This window comes from Pipistrellus hanaki (genome assembly GCF_964339955.1).
Source record: "Pipistrellus hanaki genome assembly, chromosome: 16".
Classification (NCBI taxonomy): Eukaryota; Metazoa; Chordata; class Mammalia; order Chiroptera; family Vespertilionidae; genus Pipistrellus; species Pipistrellus hanaki.
This window is the reverse complement of record NC_140518.1, coordinates 18,510,474-18,532,384: the sequence shown is the minus strand read 5'-3', so window position 1 is coordinate 18,532,384 and position 21,911 is coordinate 18,510,474. Positions and strand designations below refer to the sequence as shown.

Below are 21,911 nucleotides of genomic sequence, written 5' to 3'. Positions count from 1 at the left end.
AATAACATCTAGTTCATAAAGCTGATCTCTAGCCTTTTTTTTTTTAATATATATTTTTTTATTGAGTTTTTACAGAGAGGAAGAGAGAGGGACAGAAAGCTAGAATCATCAATGAGAGAGAAACATCAATCAGCTGCCTCTTGCACACCCCCTTACTGGGGATGTGCCTGCAACCAAGGCACATGCCCTTGACCGGAATTGAACCTGGGACCCTTCAGTCTGCAGGCCCACGCTCTATCCACTGAACCAAACCAGTTTTGGCTAGAGATCTTTTTTTTTTTTTTTTTTTTTTTTTTGTAAATATACCTCTTCTAGTATGAGCACTCATATTATATTAGTTATTCATTTACAGGTCTGCCTACCACACTAAACTAGATTGCTCTAAATTTAAAGCAGTGGTTTCCGACAATTTTTCATGATACACATAAGGGAAATGGTCAAATATATGCTATCTTCCAAAAAAACTTCCCATTATGGATTTAAAAGGTTTTAATGTCCTGATTAGTGAGTCACCATAATTTACAGAATTGTACCTACAGACATACCTAGAGTCTATTCCCTCTTTTCTAGTCCCAGTCCACAACACTCTTCTTTCCTTTAAACTCTTAGTTTCCTAAGTGGTTTTCCTGCCTGCAAGCTGTTATGCAATCCATCCTATCTTTTTGTGTGTTTTTTAAAAATATATTTTATTGAATTTTTTACAGAGAGGAAAGGAGGGATAGAGAGCTAGAAACATTGATGAGAGAGAAACATGGACCAGCTGCCTGCTGCACACCCCCTACTGGGGATGTTGCCCGCAACCAATGTACAAGCCCTTGACCAGAATTGAACTTGGGATCTTTCAGTCCGCAGGCTGACGCTCTATCCACTGAGCCAAACCGGTTTTGGCAATCCTGTCTTGAAATATCTTCTTCAAATGTAAATATCACCACTGCTAAATAGAAGACTATAGTGAGAGGTTTGGTTCAAATACACTTTCCACAACTTATTAGTTCTATGGCTTGGGCAAGTAATTTCATGTCTCATATGTCTTAGTTTATTCGTTCAAAATATAAGACTTCAGTAAAGTACATAATAGTTCTGAGCACATACTTAATAATAACTCAATAAATTTTAACTGCTGCCATCCTCATTATGATGATCATGTCTTCCTCTTTTATCAAAACTTTCTAATGCTTTCTCTTGGATAGCTCCACAAAATTTACAAAATAAATATCTACAGAATAAAGCACAAACTCCTTAGTAAACTATTCAAATCCCATCTTTAACCTTCATTTTTCAGGTGTTTTCATATCTCACCAAAGCTGCCTATGGTCTACAACAAAATGCCTCTATAGCTCCCTAAACATCCAATGTGTTTTAATATTTTTTGCCAACACTGTTGCCTCAGTTAGGGCTGTCCTTTAACTTCTATCTCCTGAAATCTTATCCTTCTTTCAAAATTCAGTTTACACATTCCTCTGCCTTTTGCAAAGCCCTCACTGATCTATCCAATGCAATGCTGATTACTCTATGGAGTTCTAGAGTTTGTTTATGCTTTAAAAAAAAAATTCAGGCCGGGACCGGTTTGGCTCAATGGATAGAGCGTCGGCTTGGGGACTGAAGGGTCCCGGGTTCGATTCCGGTCAAGGGCATGTACCTTGGTTTCGGGCATATCCCCAGTAGGGGGTGTGCAAGAGGCAGCTGATCGATGACTCTCTCATCGATGTTTCTAACTCTCTATCTCTCTCCCTTACTCTCTGTATAAAGTCAATAAAATATATTTTAAAAAAATCAGGTTACTTATTAGATTTAGTTATATTATTTGGTTAACTAGGTTGCAATTTCTTGAAGACAAAAACCAGATTCGATTTTTCTATCCCTTGGCCTTGCCTGTGCCCTCGCGCAATTCGGGACCTCTTGGGGAGTGTTGGGTAGCTGGTTTTGGCCGGATCCCCACAGGCCTGATCCAGACAGGAGGGAACCTGATCCTGTGTGTTGGGCATCTGTCCCCTAGTGTCAGTGCACATTATAGCGAATGGTCATTCAGTCACTTAAGCTTTTATATATATAGATTCCCTGGTTAACAAGTTATCTCTCTATTTATATTTGATAACTTCCCTTAAACATAATGAATGTTCAATAAATGTTTGTTGAATGAGTGTTTTGGAATCCTAAATCCATTTTCATTTACTGACCTACAAATTTTTAGAAACCCAATCTGGATGTAAAACACAAGTTAAGACATTACTACTATAATTAACTTGTAATAATGTGAATAAAATGGAATATTAATATTGACAATATAAAATACAAAATAACCTCTAGTTGTTTCTTCTTTTTTTTTTTTAATATATTTTATTGATTTTATACAGAGAGGAAGGGAGAGAGATAGTCAGAAACATCGATGAGAGAATGTCATCGATCAGCTGCCTCCTGCACACCCCCCACCGGGGATATGCCCGCAACCAAGGTATATGCCCTTGACCGGAATCAAACCCGGGACCCTTCAGTCCCCAAGCCAACGCTCTATCCATTGAGCCAAACCGGTCCCGGCTGTTTCTTCTTTTTCTTTTTGTTAATCCTCACCTGAGGATATTTTTCCATTGATTTTTAGAGAGAGTGGAAGGGGTGGGGAGAGGCAGAGAGAGAAACATCTATTGGTTGCCTCCCACACGCACCCTTGACCAGGGCAGAGATTGAGCCTGGAACCTGTGACTCTTCAGTCCATGGGCTGATGCTCTAACCACTGAGAAAACTGGGTAGGGCTGTTTTTTCTTGAAACAATAAGCAAAACATTGAAAAGCAAAGGAAGCAAGAATCTGGTACGGAAATATGAGTTGGTCTGACAGAAGGATTGGAATAGGTCAGGTTTGGTGGTAATAAAATATCTTGGTGTGATCTATAAATGTGTGGAAGATATTCAGATTTTTCTGGTTAATAGCAGCCTATAATATATCATATACTTCCCTCCATATTACTCAGATCATTTGCCTTATCATCTTAGTTGATATGCCTATCACTTTTGAAACACATCATTCTTCCATTCAGTAAACATTTTTTAAAAATATATATTTTATTGATTTTATACAGAGAGGAAGGGAGAGAGAGAGAGAGTTAGAAACATCGATGAGAGAGAGTCATCGATCAGCTGCCTCTTGCACACCCCCTACTAGGGATATGCCCGAAACCAAGGTACATGCCCTTGACCGGAATCGAACCCGGGACCCTTCAGTCCCCAAGCCAACGCTCTATCCATTGAGCCAAACCGGTCCCGGCCCATTCAGTGAACATTAATTGGAGTACCAACTTTGTTTGCTATATGATCCTGATTTCAGTAAAAATGTAACCAACTTGAGAAAACCAAGTTCTGTAGATGGACTGTACAAAGCCTTAATCTTTTGGATTTTCAGAACACTACTGACAATAAAAAATTATGTCCCTAGCCAGTTTGGTTCAGTGGTTGGAATGTTGGCCCATAGATTGAAGGGTTGTAGGGTGAGTTCCGGTTGGGGAAGGTGTGGGAGGCAACCAATCAATGTCTCTCCCTTACATCGATGTTTCTCTCTGTCTCCACCCACTCCCTCCCCCGCCCCCTCTCTCTAAAAAAAAAAAAAAAAGTCAATAGAAAAAAATATCCTTGGGTGAGGATTAACAGACCAACAAAAAAAGGAGCCTGGCCAGTGTGACTCAGTGGTTAAGCATCAGCCCAGGAACCAAGAGGTCACAATTTGATTCCCAGGCAGTGCACATGCCTGGGTTGCAGGCTCGATCCCCAGTTGGGGGCATGGGGAGAAGCAGCCAATTGATGACACTTGTTTTTCATCAATGTTTCTATCTCTCTATCCCCCCCCCCCACTTCCTCTCTCTCTAAAAATAAAAGCATATTTAAAGCCTGGCCAGTGTGACTTTTTTAACAGAGAGAGAGAGAGAGAGAGAGAGAGAGAGCGAGCGAGCGCGAGCGAGCGCACTGTGAAAGAGAAATGTCAATGTTGCCTCCCATACATGTCCCCACTGGTGATCTAGCCCCCAACTTGGATGTTCCCCGACCAGAAATTGAACCCACAACCTTTTGATGTACCAGATGACACTTCAACAACTGAGCTACTAGTCAGGGCTCCCTGGATTACTTTAATAGTGTTTTATTTGGCCTCTGAATTCTTTTCACTCTATGATCCATTATCTTCCTCTGAGCTTTATACAAATCTGATCTGATCATATTACCTCTTTGCTAAAATCCTCCAGTGGCTTCTAATTGTCCTTAATGATAAAAACTAAAGCCACCAAACTAGGCAGTGCAGAATAGAACATGCTTCCCTCTACAGATCATTTTGTATCATGTTTTCTTATGCTCTCCATGCTAGTACAATGACCTTCTTTCAGCTCCTCAACCTGTCATAGGTCCTTTTAACACACAATTCACTTTACCTTTCATGCTCTCCTTTCCTCCAAAGTCCAAACCATGGAAATTCTAGTCATTCTTTGGACTTCTTTCTCTGGGAAGGCTTTTTTTGGGATCCCCAGATGAGGTTAGGCATCCATATGACACTCTCTAACAGCACCAAATACCTTTCCTCTGTAACACTTTTTACTGTTGTAATTTACATTTATTTAGGTACTCCATATCTTCACTATAATATAAACTCTAGAAAGGTAGGAACATCTGTTTTTGCTCATTATTATAATCCTACTAGAAGCCCGGTGCACAAAATTCATGCACAGGGGAGGGGGTGTCCCTCAGCCCAGCCTGCACCCTCTCCAAATCTGGGACACCTCTCACAATCAGGGACTACTGGCTCTTAACCACTCGCCTGCCTGCCTGATTGGCCCTAACCACTCTGTCTGCCAGCCTGATAGTCCCTAACCTCTCCCCTGCCAGCCTGATTGATGCCTAGCTGCTCCCCTGCCAGCATGATCATCCCCAACTGCCCTCCCTGGCTGGCCTGATTGCCCCCAACTACCTTCCCCTGTGGGGCTAAGGGGACTGGGTACTGCCATCTTGTGGCTGGGTGCCAACATAGTGTGAGGGTGTGGGAGTCAATTAGCATATTCCCTCTTTATTAGATAGTATTATTAGTTATGTACTCTTTTTTTTTTTTTTTTTTTTAAATTTTAGAGAGGAAGAGAGAGGGGGAGAGCTAGAAAAATCAATGAAAGAAAAATCATTGATCGATTGCCTCATGCACAACCTACACTGGGGATTGAGCCTGCGACCTGGGCATGTGCCCCAACCAGGAATCAAGCTGTGACTGGTTCAAAGTATGATGCTCCACCATTGAGCTACACTGGTTAGGCTCCTATGTACTCTTAAAACAGGTGCTTAACTAAATGTACGCTGAATTAATAAACAAATAATCTTTGACTTCCGGTAATCTTCCCATTGTTAATGTTTTATGTTAGTCTTAGCCTTAAGTTACTCTAGTATTCTTGTATATCCAATTGTTAAGGTTTTCTGGAAATCTCTATTAGAAGAAACTTAATAGCACACAAAATTATTTTCTAATGCAAATAATCACTACCTAATTACTCCTTTATAAAATACTAGAGGCCTGTTGCACGAAGAGATCATGCAGTAGGTCTTCCTTCCCTTGGCTTCCAGCACCGGTTTTCCTCCGGCACCTGGGACCCAGGCTTTCCCTTCAGCCAGAGTCTGCCGCCTTCATCTTTGATGCAGACTGGCTGAAGTCTGCCATCTTTGATGAAGATTCAGGCCAGATTCTGCCATCTTCATCTTCGCTGATTCACTGCAAACTCCGGCCAGAGTCTGCTGTTTTCGTCTTTGCTACAGACTCCTACCAGAGCCTGCCATCTTCATCTTCACTGCAGACTCTGGAGTCTGCAGTTTTCATCTTCGCTGTGGCCAGAGTGCCAATCCTATAGATCCTTCCCCCGCCTCCCCTCTCATAGCAGGCCTCCTGCCATGCCCGGCCACTCCCAGCCTGGAGCAGCTGGGAGGCCACCATCTTTCTCCTCCTAATTTGCATATTCCCTCCTGATTGGCTGGTGGGCATAGCAGAGTGATGGTTAATCTGCATGTTTCTCTTTTATTAGTGTAGATGGGGAATTCTTTTTTTTTTTTTTTTTTTAAATATATTTTATTGATTTTTTACAGAGAGAAAGGGAGAGAGATAGAGAGCTAGAAATGTCGATGAGACATGGGGATGTGCCTGCAACCAATGTACATGCCCTTGACCGGAATCGAACCTGGGACCTTTCAGTCCGCAGACCAACGCTCTATCCACCGAGCCAAACCAGTTTCGGCATGATGGTGTATCTTTTGAAGAATAGACTATTCTTTAAGACACTACAAATTGGGAGGAGGCCTAAGTAACTAGGCCCTAGCTAGTTACTCATCTATTTCTGCCCAACTGGTATGGATCTGCCCCTAAAAGAATATCAATCAGTATATCACTTCAAATTAAAGCCATATGGATAAAATGCTGCTAAAAGTTATAAAGTCCCAAAAGAACCCTCTCACCCCAAAAATTTAAAAGATAAATTCTCCTGATTAAATTAATAGGTCAGTCCTTCTGTTAAAAAATCTTCAATGGCATCAATTTAAAAGACAAATCAACAGCATAAAAGTTAAACAGCAAAGTTTCTTTCTTGCTTGCTCCTCTTAAACATGACTTATTTAAAAAATGAATCTTTGTAAACTATACAACTAATTCAGACTTAAAAGTGACTACATAAATCACTGTGAATTTTCCTATTATACATTACAATCTAATTTCTGCAACTCTACCTTAGTTTAGATCTACATCAGTGGATCTTAATCTGGGCAATTTTGTCCCTCAAGGGACATATAGCAATGTGTGGGGGGCATTTTTGATTGTCACAAATGGAGGGAGCATCTACTGAATAAGGCAGGCCAGGGATGCTGGAAAACACTACAATCACAGGACTACAATCACAGGATGGTTTCCCCCCAGTAAAGAATTAGTTTGGCTCCAACATCAATAATGCCAAGATTGAGTGTATATGTAACTGAATATTTCTACCAGCTTGTATGTCTTCCTAACTCTTTCTTATCACTCCTTCCCAAACTTACTAGATTGATCTTCTCAAAACAGTGCTTTCATTACAAAACTAGAGGCCCGGTGCATGAAATTTGTGTACGGGTAGGGTTCTTAGGCTTGGCTGGTGATCAGGGTCAATTGGGGCTGTCTGGCTGCTGGCCAGGCCCTTCTTTCCCCCGGTTGCCAGCTGTGTGGCCTTCCTTCCCCTGGCTGCTTGCTACCAGCTGGGGCCTTTCCTTTGTTCATGCCACCCCCTGGTGGTCAGCACACATCATAGTGAGCGGTTGAACTCTCAAGGGGACAATTTGCATATTAGCCTTTTAATATATGACTTCTGTTAAAAAATCTTCAATGGCTATTTATTACAATACATTAAATCTAAACTCCTGCCGAAATTGGTTTGGCTCAGTGGATAGAGCATTGGCCTACGGACTGGAAGGTCCCAGGTTCGATTCCGGTCAAGGGCATGTATCTTGGTTGCGGGCACATCCCCAGTGGGGGGTGTGAAGGAGGCAGCAGATGGATGTTTCTCTCTCATCATTGATGTTTCTAACTTTCTATCCCTCTCCTTTCCTCTCTGTAAAAAATCAATAAAGTATATTAAATAAATAATTTTTTTTTTTTTTTTAATCTAAACTCCTCAGCCTATATTTTAAGTTCCCTATAACCTGATACAATCTGGCTAGTAAAACTTACCTCTTGCTACTCTCAATTTCCATTCTAGCCAAGGCTAGAATATTCTACTGTTCTCTTGTTCCTAAATACCATTCTCAACTCTGGGCTTTTGCTCATGCCATTTCCTGCCAAGAATGTTCTTCCTCTTCTCTACCAATTCAAATCCTTCCCATCTTTCTAAAGCTTTAAGTTCTACTCCTCCAAGAAACTTTCCTGTTTTTCTGGTCTGTAAGTTTTTCTTTCTGAATTTCTTTATTATTATCTGTGCAATCAAACACATACTGACTTACAACATTATCCAATTGTTCCTGCTAAGCATTTTTATCTTCCCACCAAGATTAGACCCTTCAAAAGATTAGAGGTTGTATCTCCGCCTTTCTATTGGCTGATTTCACAAATCTCCAACTCATTTGTACAAGACAGAATTCTTAATTGTCCTCCTTTAAATTTTCCTTGTCCACAAAGGATTCTCCATTTATAAATGGCACCACCAAAATGAAATTCATGCAGCCATCATGACCACTCCCATCCAATCAATAGTTGGTTCGAACTCTAAAATATCTGTTGAATTTATCTACTTCTTTCCTATTCCACTGCTACCATTTTAGTCTCTGTTATCTTCATCCTTAAGACTGTTTTTAGTTCTGCCTCCCTCCTCCCATTACAGTCTTAAAGTAGCCAGAGAGATCTTAACATCTACATAAGATCACATCAACCTCTAATGAAAATCTTCAATAATTTCCCATTATCCTTGCAATGAAAATGGCATTACTATGCAACTCCAGCCACATGGGCCTTCTTTCAGTTTTTCCAATGCCAAGTTCTGCTATGTCTTAGGGACTCTGCACATACTGTTTTCTCTTAATGCTCTTCAAATTACTGCTTCTTTCTCAGCCTTCAGATCTCAGTTTCAATGTTATTTGCTCCAAAAGATCTTTTCTGACACTTTGTAAGAAGGTTTTTAGAGGTTTGTTTTTAAAAAAATATGTTTTATTGATTTTTTTACAGAGAGGAAGAGAGAGGGATAGAGAGTTAGAAACATCGATAAGAGAGAATCATCGATCAGTTGCTTCTTGCACACCCCCTACTGGGGATGTGCCCGCAACTAAGGTACATGCCCTTGATTGGAATCGAACCCAGGACCTTTCAGCCTGCAGGCCGACGCTCTATCCACTGGGCCAAACCAGTTTCGGCTAGAGTTTTTTTATATTCTTCTGTGCTTGGCACACAGCAGGTACATAACATTCTCTCAAATTTGATTTTTCATTGAGGCTGCTTCATAACTTTTTGTCATTTTGCATTACCTCTTTTGGTGGTCCAATTACAAATCTAATACCTGGGCTTGAGTCAGGAATCTTCTATTATTAGGTGTCTCTCCTAACATCGTATTTTTAAAAAAATATATTTTATTGATTTTGTACAGAGAGGAAGGGAGAGATAGTTAGAAACATCAATGAGAGAGAGTCATCAATCAACTGCCTCCTGCACACCCCCTACTGGGGATATGCCCACAACCAAGGTACATGCCCTTGACCGGAATCGAACCCCAGGACCCTTCAGTCCCCAAGCTGACGCTCTATCCATTGAGCCAAACCAGTTTCGGCCTAACATCATATTTTTAATGTCCTTCTTATGACAATTTGTAATTATTACTTTGTGACTATTTGTCTAATTCATTCTCTCTTAACAGATTATAAACATAAGGAATGTATCAGGACACTAGTCCATAAAGGAATTAAATTATTATGTATTTACAATGACTTCCTCCTCCCCATTGCCCAAAGTTTAATCTCTCAGTCTACGTACTATGTGGTGCTTGCTGTCTTCAGGATACTACCGTGTTTCCCCGAAAATAAAACATCCTCCGAAAATAAGACCTAGCGCATGGAAAGATAAGACATCCCCTGAAAATAAGACCTAGCGCAACTTTGGGAGAAAAAATTAATATAATAAAAAAAATTAATATAAGACACTGTCTTATTTTCGGGAAACAGGGTATATTATATCGGTGGACTAAAAAAGAGGCCACATACTAAACTTGAGGAGCTCAGGGGAGGCCTGCATGGAGGGCCTTACAAACTCAGAATTAAAAGTAACCGCATATGCCAAACCGGTTTGGCTCAGTGGATAGAGTCAGCCTGTGGACTGAAAGGTCCCAGGTTCGATTCTGGTCAAGGCCATGTACCTTGGTTGTGGCTCTCTCATCGATGTTTCTAACTCTCTACCTCTCTTCCTTCCTCTCTCTAAAACAATCAATGAAATATATGTATTTTTAAAAATAACTGCATAGGTGCTCGTTTCCACAGCACATATACTAAAATTGGAACACTTACAGAGAAGATTAGCATGGCCCTTGGGCAAGGATGACACGCAAATTCATGAAGCATTTCATATTTAAAAAAAAGAAATTGCATAGGATGGTCCGAACATAACTCCTAACTAAAAGTTGAGTCATGGTGGGTAGTCACATCGTAGGCTTATAGCTTCTTTGACAAAACTCAATCTTTATCTTAATTAAGCCTATCTATTGTTTTTTTTTGCAGCTAACATAACATACCGTAGGAATGACAGAGTAATCCACCTTTTTCTCAGGTTATAACTCTCACCAGAACATGAAACAACTGAACCCTCTTATTTTTATCTTGTTCTCCAAATACCATCTCTATGTGCTATAAACATTCACTGTTTACCCTATACCCGCCAATGTAAAAGAAGTATGGGCCTGTTTTCCACTTTATCCAACTTCAAAGATTTCCCTGCTTTGCTTTCTCCTGTCCTCTTCATCTAACACCAATGAATTCCATGCAACCCATGTTACAGCTCCTCCTTTGACATATTAAGAGTATAAAATAAGTTGTAAAACTGCCATTCTCAGAAACATTTTCTCAATTTGTTGAGATTTTGCTTTCAGGCAATTATCGTCAGTTTGGCTCAAATAAACTCATAAAATTCTCTACAGGTTTAGATGTTTCTTACATCAACATGCCTAAATATAAGATAATCTACTTCCCAAAAGAGAAATCCATAACAAATGTGTTTCGTCTAACCTAAATATAAATTTTTGAATGATCAAATAGTCCGATGCCTATTGATTTATCAATTTAGATACAAATATATACTTTTAAAATCATAAAATATCTTTAGAAATTTCATTCTTTTCTATTCTCACTGAATAGAATAATTTTACCAAATTTGTTCACATATATTATTGACATCAATCAAGCCTTTTGGGGGGGGATGGTGTCATCTAACACCATTTTCCTGAATACACCACCTTCAATGTTATTTGAAATATAGTACTCTGAGTCCATGTTAGTTGCTGTCCCTGTACATCTTATCCCAAGCCAAAAGCACTCCTTCACTATATAATGACCTCTAAAACGATATTAGGTATATAGTACCCATTTACTAAACTTGCTTATTATTAGTAAGGCGATTTTTAAAAATATATATATTTTATTGATTTTTTATAGAGAGGAAGGGAGAGAGATAGAGCTAGAAACATGGATGAGAGAAAAACATCGACCAACTGCCTCTTGCACACCCCCTACTGGGGATGTGCTCGCAACCAATGTACATGCCCTTGACCGGAATCGAACCTGGGACCTTTCAGTCCGCAGACCGACGCTCTATCCACTGAGCCAAACTGGTTTCGGCAGTAAGGTGATTTTTACAAGGCTTTTTTACAACTTCATCCAACTTTTCTGTGAACTGATAAATCTATTAAAATGTCTGTTTTTTAAAATCAATTTCATCAGGTAAATTTTATAAACATCCAAATTAGCACCAACTGAAGTCACTTAGGCTTGTGTCTTTCCCAAACAGTTATATTAAAAAATGACAACCCTAGCCAGTTTGGATCAATGGATAGTGTTAGCTTGCAGACCAAAGGGTCCTGGGTTTGATTCTGGTCAAGGGCACGTACCTTAGTTGCAGGCTCCTCCCCTGCCCAGGACCTGGGCTCAGGCAGGAGGCAACCAAGTGATGTGTTTCTCTCACTTGATGTTTCTGTCTTTCTCTCTCTCACTTTCTCTAAAAAATCAATAGAAAAATATACTTGGGTGAGGATTAACAAAACAAACAAACAAAATACCAATAAATACATATTTTTTAAAAAGACAAAATTTCTGTCTCATAATCAGAGAGATTTTTGTAAAGACTTGGGGACCAAAATTTTGCTACCACCAAATATACCTTTTTGTGATATTGATTTTAAGCTGGTTATTAAGAAACAAAAGACTCAGAACCTTTGACTCCCTTCCCTTACCCACTTAAAGGAATTCAGATAGAAAAAGGAAGGGAGCTTTACTTTATCATCACAATATAAACTAAATGTGGCAGAAACTGAGAAACCTAGCAAAGCCTGTTTGTTGAACTTCCTTCTGTGTCCCATTGTTTCTGTGTGTCCCAGCAAAAGTTTATTCCCCACATGTTTGCTCTTTCTTGTTTACCTGTGAATTGCCTACTTTTTCTTTGAAATCCCAGACCCCTGCCCCCTTTGACCAAAATGGTATACACTCCTCAATTGTTCAATTCATCTTTGGGTCCCATTCTTGCAGTACCACCCCATGTATACCCAAAATAAATTTTGGACATTTTCTTATTAATCTGTCTCATGCTAATTTGATTATTAGCCCACCTAGAAGAACTTGAAAGGTAGAGAGAGGGAAAAGTTGGTTTTTGGAACCCCAAGGGCAAGTAATACTTTTCTATCAGAAATAATTTGAAGGAGGAGCTACAATATATTTGGGTTCACATGTTTATCAAACTGGCTATTCCACATTAAAACTTTAAAGAAAAAAGTCCTGGCCAGTGTGGTTCAATTGGTTGTCCTGTGCACTGGAGGGTGGAGAGCAGGAGGTAACCCATCGATGCTTCTCTCTCTCTCCTCCATTCTACTCTCTTAAAAAAAAAAAAAAAAAAAATCAGCCGAAACCAGTTTGGCTCAGTGGATAGAGCGTCAGCTTGCGGACTGAAGGTCCCAGGTTCGATTCTGGTCGAGGACATATACCTTGGTTGTAGGCACATCCCCAGTAGGGGGTGTGCAGGAGGCAGTTGATCGATGTTTCTCTCTCATCAATGTTTCTAACTCTCTATCCATCTCCCTTCCTCTCTGTAAAAAAATCAATAAAATATGTTTAAAAAAAAAATCAATGGAAAAATATCCTCATGTGAGGATTAACAACAACAACAAACCTCTAAGAGTATTACTACCACAAATACTCTAAGGAAAATGAGGAAAACCAAGAGGTACTATCTACTAAAAAGCTACATATTTCTTTTATTCACCATGCTTTTATACAAGTTGAAATTATTAAAGTGGTTATAAGCTAGCAATACAACTAGTTTAACATTTTAGAAGGCTTTGGGGGCCAGAGGCGGCATACTGCATCAATTCTTAAGACAAAATTACAAGAATATGAAACAAATTAAGCAACTTGAGTGCTCTATTTATCCATTTAAGGTACAGACAGCAACTTCTAATTTCATGTGAGGCCTCAAAAACAAAATCTTAAATGGGACTTTTTACTAGTAAGAGGAATTTGGATGCTAAGAAATAGCTTTAGCCGAAACCGGTTTGGCTCAGTGGATAGAGTGTCAGCCTGCGGGCTGAAAGGTCCCAGGTTTGATTCCTTGGTTGTGGGCACATCCCCAGAAGGGGGTGTGCAAGAGGCAGCTGGTCGATGATTCTCTCTCATCGATGTTTCTAGCTCTCTATCCCTCTCCCTTCCTCTCTGTAAAAAAATCAATAAAATATATATTAAAAAAAAAAGAAAGAAAAAAGAAAAAGAAAAAAAGAAATAGCTTTAGGCCCTGGCCAGGTGACTCAGTTGACTGGATCATTGATCCTATACACCAGAGATTTTGGGTTCCATTCCCGCTCAGGGCACATACGTAGGTTTCGAGTTCCATCACCAGTGGGGGCATGTATGGGAGGCAACCAATTGATGTTTCTCTTTCACATCCAATGTTTCTCTTTTATTTTACATAGATGTTTCTCTCTCTCCCTTCCTCTCTAAAAAAATAAATAAATAAAAATCAATAAAGACATATACTCAGGTAAGGATTAGAAAAAGAAAAAGAGCCCTAGCCAGTTGCTCAGTGGTTAGAGCCTCAGCCCAGGGACTGAAGGGGCATGGGTTCAATTCTGGTCCAAGGCACCTACCTCCGTTGCAGGCTCGATCCCAGCCAGGGCACTTGCAGGAGACAACCCATTGATTTCTCTCTCACATGGATGTTTCTCTCTCTCTCTGTCTCTCCCCCTCTCTTCCACTCTCTCTAAACATCAGTGGAAAAAAATATCCTCCAGTGAAGATTAACAACAACAACAACAACAAAAGAAAAAAACTTTGGAAACCCTGACACAACTTATAAACAGAGAAACTTCCTAAAATAAAACCCCACATTATATTAACTCAAACAATATAGCTCCTATATGTCATATGCTGGAGAAGCCAACGAGGAGAAATGGATATTTTATCCTTTGAAGAAAAATCAAGGAAATATGAAAGTCGTGATGTATTAAAATATTGACTCTTTAGTTATCAAAAGCCTATTCAGGGCAATATGAATTATTGTCTAAAATCGGCTTGCTTTTTAACTTCAAAATAAACAAAGTCCATGACTCCAAGACAGCAGTTGATAAGAGATCAACTCTTCTAACCAAGTCAAGATCAAATGGTCGGTTGAAAGTCTCCCAGACCGGTCCATCATCCTGGGACAAGTGACTCGGTTTCTTCAGATGGCAGGTGGGTGCGGGGCGGGAAATGACCTGGCACTGCCTGCATAGCACCCTTAAAACCCCACGGGATTTCTCCCATCCCCTCAGAGAACCGTGCGTCCAAGCCTACCTTGGTATGGCGAGGAGTGTGAAATGATGGAAATGCCATTTATTTGCCTTCCATTTCCGGAATGCCATATCAACACCAACACACTCCTGGCACCTCCACCGGAGGCCACGGAAAAACAACTCAGACCTGCGGTTTCCACCCTCTCCCCGAGCCGAGGTGTTTGAACCTCAGCCCTGGGCCTCGGGAGGAGTTCTCTTCTGAGATCATGTGTTCAGTGGGAAACTCACTGTGAGAAAAGCACTGTGGGGCTGGTACGTCCGCTACCAAAATAAGACATTAAAAAATGCCGATCCTACCCTCTCCCTCTCCCTTCTCACATAAAACAAAAATAAAACCAACCTTCACCTCACCCCCCGCAAACTTGCCCCACCATCATGAAGATCTTACAAGCTCTAGATCAAACGTGCTTCCCAATCATCACCCCCCAGGTAACAGAGCACCTGGAGCGAGCTTTCGCCCCGACGCCCCCATCTCTCACCCGAGCCGGGGCCAGGCCCCTCCACTGACAGGAGGGGCTCGCAGCCGGACGTCGGCTCGGAGGGGAAGGGAGGCATGGATTCTCGCCAAACGCCGCTCACGCTCGGGAGAGAGGTAACACGGGGCCAAGACGGAGTCACACGGCTTAGGGTGCGGGCAAGGCCTCCGCACTGACGAGAAGACAGGCAGGGACCCGGCATCGGGGGAGGCGGGAGAGGACCCCGGCCTAGGCCGCACCAGGCCGCGGAGTGGCCGTACGCGGCTTCCCGACCGGGGCCGCGAGCCAAGCCTGAGAGAAAAAAGAGTTATCCTTACCTGGACGGGTTCCTGCAGCACCGTCATCCTGGAGGCTCAGGCCCACTTTCTGCAGTGCCTCAGGCCCCCCCCGCAGTGGCTCCGGCCCGGCCAGCCCCGGCTCATTTAAACTCACCAGCGACCGTTACCGGGGGATGGGGGCGGCCGAGCGCTTGCCGAGCGCCTCCGAGCGGGACACGGAAACACCCGAAGTGGAGAGACCCGCGCGGGAGCCGGGCGGAAAAGCCCGAAAGAGGCCGGAAATACCCGCGGGGAATCGGCGGGGGAGGAGACCGTTGCCGGAAATTGTCGAGGGTCACCGGAAACCGCCGAGTCTGACCCAGCGCATAGGTTCCTCTTCTCGGCCACGCCCTTTCCTCACGCACGCCACGCCCCCGCGGCCACCCAAGGCGGGGCCACGCCCAAACGGCAATCGCCGGGCCGGGCGAGGGGTGCCTGAGCCGGCGGGGCCGTTTACGTGGCCTTGCTGCCTTCTCGATTGGCCCCCTCAGCCTTTCTGTATTCATTGGGTCTTGATAGAATCTAAGATTAAGCAAGAGTATAAAACTCGAGAGGTTGGGGCCGACTTGAATTAATCAAGAAGTATTTACTTGTTGAACTGAGGACATTCATTCATTCCAGAAGTACCTGTTCACGGCTCAGACGGAAATGGGAAATTTGCAAGGATTGCCACCCTCCAAAATTTTAGTACGGCCCCCGTTCTCAAAGAGATTACAGTCTCTTTTAGGAAAGCGCACTGTGACAAAGGGCTACATTATGTGGTACCCATTATAAGTGACGTAAAAATTCAGAGAAGAGGACAATTAATTGGGATTAAAGTGAGAAATGTTTCATGGAAGGAAAAAGGGAGATATACTGTGCTTTGAAAGATGGTTAGAATTAGAAGAAAAGAGAATGTGCATGAAGGGGAATAAAAATGATTTCAGTCTGGTGAGAATTAAGGCATTAACTGGAAATATTTACTTAAGTGACCAGATCTTGGAAAATCTCAGAAGGCAGGCAGACATTTTTAAAAAATATATTTTATTGTGTGGGGTTTTTTTTGTTTGTTTGTTTGTTTGTTTTTTTTACAGAGAGGAAGGGAGAAGGATAGAGAGAAACATAGATGAGAACGATCAATCAGCTGCGTCCTGCACACCCCCTCCTGGGGATGTGCTGGCAACCAAGGTACATGCCCTTGACCTTGACAGGAATCAAACCTGGGACCCTGCCGACACTCTATCCACTGAGTCAAACCAGTTAGGGCAGAAAAATTTTTTTTTTCTTTTCTCAAAAAATATGGAACGCTTCACAAATTTGGGTATCATCCTGTGCAGGGGCCATGCTAAATCTTCTCTGTATCGTTCCAATGTTAGTGTATGTGCTGCGGAAGCTAGCACAGGCTTTTTTTTTTTTTTTTTTTTTTTTTTTTGTCTTAATTGGGGAATCATTCTGGTGTCTGGGATAGAGTGTGGAATTGGGAATCCAAAGGCTTCATTTTGAATTTAATCTCTGGCACTAACTGGTTTTGGGTCCTTAGGCAAGTTATAGTGTCTCTGAACTTTCATTTCCTTGGTCTGAAAAAAATGATTATGAGAATTAAATGCATACTTATGTAGCTGTATCTAACTCACATGTGGACTCTCTCAAATTTACTTCCTGCTCCCTTCCCCCGACAATGTGTGAACCAGAGAAGTATTAAACTTTGTTTTTCAGTAGATGAAGAAAACAATTTTTGTTGGTTCATTTTCTAGTCAGAGTATCTCTAGACTAGATGTGGTACTCACAGTATATTCCACTGGTTGGAAATTTTCCTTTCTGGCTCTCAGCTTTTATGCAAATGAAATCAAGTTAGAATGGTCACTCCTTTCCTTTGGGTAATGTTGGAGAGAAGTCTTTTTTTAAAAACAAAACAAAAAAAAACCAGCCAAAGCCGGTTTGGCTCAGTGGTAGAGCGTCGGTCTGCGGACTGAAAGGTCCCAGGTTCAATTCCGGTCAAGGGCATGTACATTGGTTGCAGGCACATCCCCATTAGGGGGTGTGCAAGAGGCAGCTGGTCGATGTTTCTCTCTCATCGACGTTTCTAACTCTCTATCTCTCTCTCTCTTCCTGTTAAAAATCAATAAAATATATTTAAAAACAAAACAAAACAAAAAAACACACAAAACACCACTTGACAGAGCTGGATCCATCATCACCCATAGTTTATGTAGTTGTAGCCCCATAAAGGGTAGGTGCTAAGGTGATTTTCTGTTGCCCTGTTGTTTTGTTAGCAGGGTTATGCTGGGTGAATTAGAATGGGAATGATCTTCTATACTGTACAGTACAGTAGTCACTAGCTATTTAAAATGTAGTAAAAATCAAGTAAAATTAAAAATGAAGTTCTTCCGATGCCCCAGTTACATTCCAAGAACTCAATAAAAATATGTGGTTAGTGGTCCCCATGTTAAATATTGCAGATATAGAATATTACCATCATGGGCCTGACTGAGCTTCACTCACCTGTTTGAGAGGTTGGTGCTCGCTGTTGGCTGAGCCCCTACGTTCTCCTCCACATCTCATTCTTGGCCTTTCCTCAGTCATTAGTTTAGTTCTAGCTTCCTGACTTGGTGGCTGGCGACCAATCAGGTGAAAACAGAAGCTGTGGGGCCCATGAAGGCCTGGGCCTGTAAGTCAAACTCCATCACTTCTTGTTGGTCAAAGTAAGATGCAGGGCCAGCCTGCATTCAATAGACCGCACCTCTTTTTAAAAAATATATATTTTATTGATTTTTTACAGAAAGGAAGAGAGAGGGATAGCGAGATAGAAATATCGATGGGAGAGAAATATCGACCAGCTACCTCCTGCACACCCCCCACTGGGAATGTGCCTGCAACCAAGGTACATGCCCTTGACCAGAATCAAACCTGGGATCTTTCAGTCCGCAGGCCGACACTCTACCCACTGAGCCAAATCGGTTTCGGCATAGACTGCACCTATTTTTAAAAAAATATATTTTATTGATTTTTTACAGAGAGGAAGGTAAGGGATAGAGAGTTAGAAACATCGATGAGAGAGAAACTTCGATCAGTTGCCTCCTGCACACCCCCTACTGGGGCTGTGCCTGCAACCAAGGTACATGCCCTTGACTGGAATCGAACCTGAGATCTTTCAGTCCGCAGGCCGACGCTGAGCCAAACCGGTTTTGGCTGCACCTCTTGATGGGAGGAGTGGCAAAGGGACACTGCAAAAAGTATTGTCCAAGGGAGAGCTTGATTGTTGAGTCATCTTTGGGAACAGCCTACCAGGTATGAGTGAGAGAATCTGGTAAGATTTTTGGAAAAGGAAAAGAAGGAATGCATAAGACATATCACTCTTTTAAAAATATATATATATATATTTTATTGATCTTTTTACAGAGAGGAAAGGAGAGGGATAGAGAGTCAGAAACATCGATAGAAGAGAAACATCCATCAGCTGCCTCCTGCACACTCCCTACTGGGAATGTGCCCACAACCAAGGTACATGCCCTTGACCAGAATCGAACCCAGGACCCTTGAGTCTGCAGGCCAATGCTCTATCCACTGAGCCAAACCGGTCCCAGCAAGACATATCACTCTTAAAATTTGATGCATTTAACTGAACGCAACACTCCAGATTTATTATAATTAATTCAGCATGCAGCAGGACTATTGCTTTTATTATCTGGACACTTCTATTAGAGTAGACTAAAGTTGTATTTACATTTTTTAGCAGTTACATGAGACTTTGCTCATGCTAAGCTTGTGTTCAAGTTACAAACACAGCTCTTTTCCACACAATATGCTGCCAAGCCAAGTCTTGTACTTGTGCAATGGATTCTTGTAAACTTAAGTGTAGAAACTTACAACACAAAATATACATAAAGATATTTTTTTGTGTGAAAATGTGTATCTAGAGTCAGCATTTGAAGAGTCTATGATGCTTGGCACTCTAGCTCTTTTAAGCTTAGAATTTGCCTAAAGCTTTTCCCCTCCACCTACCTCTACAAAATGGCATCTCGTTTCTGACTGTTGTTCACTGGGCTAATACATCTGTTGTGGTTTTCTACTCATCCACAAGACCACATTGTTGGAAGTTGTGCTTGGATGCAATTTTTTAGAGAATTTTTACTTCTTCTCTCTGTTCCTGACTGACCTACTTAAACTCACCATCCAGCAAGCACTTGGGCATCCTGCTGCCATCCATTATCCACATACGTTTAGCTAGATGTGGAGTTCGGTTACAATAAGCATCATTCCAAACATGGTGAAGTATCTTTTCTTTTTAGCCTGCCTGTTGGCCTGTTTCATGTACAATCAGATGGAGGCCAGCATTTAGGAAACTACTCAGGAAGCTAGACACGGTATCTTTGCCAAGATCCAGGTATCCCTGAAATACAGCCCTAGAGCAGTGGTTCTCAACCTTTCTAATGCAGTGACCCTTTAATACAGTTCCTCATGTTGTGGTGACCCCCAACCATAAAATTATTCTCCATAACTGTAATTTTGCTACTGTTAATGAATCGTAGCCTGGGTCTCCCTCTTTGGGGCAATTGTGGGGCGATGGTGGGGCCTCCTGACCAATCACATCGCACCCACCTTGGCAGCAGCAGTCAGTGCTGGGTCACTGCAGTGCCCGTGACTCAGGAGGAACGGAGAGGTCAGTAGTTCAGCCCACTCACCAGTCTCCACCCACCCGAGCCTGGCTCTTTATATATTAGAATATATATCTATTATATATAATATATATATATTCTAAATATATTTTTATTGATTTCATAGAGAAAGGGAGAGGGAGAGAGAGATAGAAACATCAACGATGAGAGAAAATCATCGATCGGCTGCCTCTTGCATGCCCCACACTGGAGATGGAGCCCACAACCTGGGCATATGCCCTGATGGGAATGGAATCATGACCTCCTGGTTCATAGGCCAGTGCTCAACTGCTGAGCCACGCTGGCTGGGCTCTTCTTACTCACCCTTCAGGCCTTAGCTTTAATATCACATCCTCAGGATGTCCCCTATTGTACCTAATCTAAATTATTAGCTCGACCTTATAATTCTCTCTCACCACATTTTTGTTCTTTTCCTTCATGGTATATATGGTAGTTTTAATTACATTTGTTTAATATAAGTTCCACAGAGGCAGGGACTTTGGCTCACCATGATGTTCTCATCACCTAGCAGGGTGCCCTGCACAAATATAAGCAATATTACAATATTATAAATGTATCTGATTATTAAATAACTTTACCACTTAATTTTATCTCTTATGCTTTTATGAATACCCCTTTCTGCCTCTAGAAACATTCTGGCCTTAAACATGAGTCCTTAAGGGAATTAAAGTCAAGGTAGCCTTGGCCAGTGTGGCTCAGTAGTTGAGCATCAACAATGAACCAGGTGGTCATGGTTCCCAGTCAGGCCACATGCCCAAGTTGCAGGCTTGATCCACAGTGTAGGGTGTGCAGGAGGCAGCCAATCAATGATTCTTTCTCATCATTGATGTTTCTCTCTCTCTCATCTTCTCTGAATTAAAAAAAAAAAAAAAAAAAAAAAAAAAGCTCAGGGAAAAAGATAAACTATAAGCCAATTAGCTTGCCTGGGGTGAAGGCTGTATAAGCTTGGTAGAACTGGTGGTGTTGGGGATAGTTGATAACCTTTGGGCTCCAGGCTGATGACTTTAGATTTGATAAAATAGACCTTCAGAGCTGCTGGTGGTGATGGAGCTGCTCATGTGAATGGAATTTGAGAAAGATTATGCTGGCAGCTGAGGATTATGTGAATTGGAGGTGAGAATAGGGACCCGGAATGCAGCAAAGAGACTGCTAGGGAGTCTAGGCAGCTATAACTTTCTATTTTTCTAGGATAGTAGATGGTTGAATGTGAAAAAAGATGGACAATGAAAATAGTTACTCATTTACAGTGAGAAATATTCTTATCTGATTCTTTCTCCTTAGGGCATTTGAATTCTAACCAGAAGTTCTCTCAGTGAATATAAAATTTAAGCCGAGACCGGTGTGGCTCAATGGATAGAGTGTCGGCTTGGGGACTGAAAGGTCCCGGGTTCGATTTCGGTCAAGGGCGTGTACATGGGTTGCGGGCACATCCCCCGTAGGGGGTGTGCAGGAGGCAGCTGATCGATGATTCTCTCTCATCGATGTTTCTAACTCTGTATCCCTCTCTCTTCCTCTCTGTAAAAAATCAATAAAATATATTTTAAAATATATATATAAAATTTAAAACAAAAAGAATGAATTGAATGAAACTACTGGCTATTATCTCTTTTTCCTCAGAAGGTACATATCTGCCTGACTAAATAAAAAATATCTTTATTACCTGGAGAGGATGACCACAAAAGAATAGAGTCTTTGTTTCTCCATTTTCTAGGTAGACTTTCATTTTTCTCTAAATAAGTTCACAGCAATGGATCACAGACATGATTATATTCCAGTCTTGAGTATACACCATAATTGACTCGAATTATATTTTGTAATTGTTTGTTTGCTTTGTGTGTCACAGATATATGATTGGGAGATAGTTGATGAACTGGGTTTAAAATACACTGAGTTTGAAGTGCCTTAGGTGAGAATGTCCAAATGTCAATTGAAAATCTTAG

General features: G+C 41.5%; 1 protein-coding gene across 2 annotated transcripts in view; it reads right to left on the bottom strand.

The window, feature by feature from the left end:
* Positions 1-15,569, bottom strand: part of CDC27 (cell division cycle 27) — a 48,082-nt gene extending 32,513 nt beyond the window's left edge. For both annotated transcript variants that reach the window (XM_084861687.1, XM_084861688.1), the window contains exon 1: positions 15,317-15,569. In XM_084861687.1, the coding sequence (XP_084717813.1) occupies positions 15,317-15,343 (27 nt within the window). In that variant the 5' untranslated portion in view covers positions 15,344-15,569. The remainder of the gene's footprint in view (positions 1-15,316) is intronic.
* Positions 15,570-21,911: the final 6,342 nt, after the last annotated feature.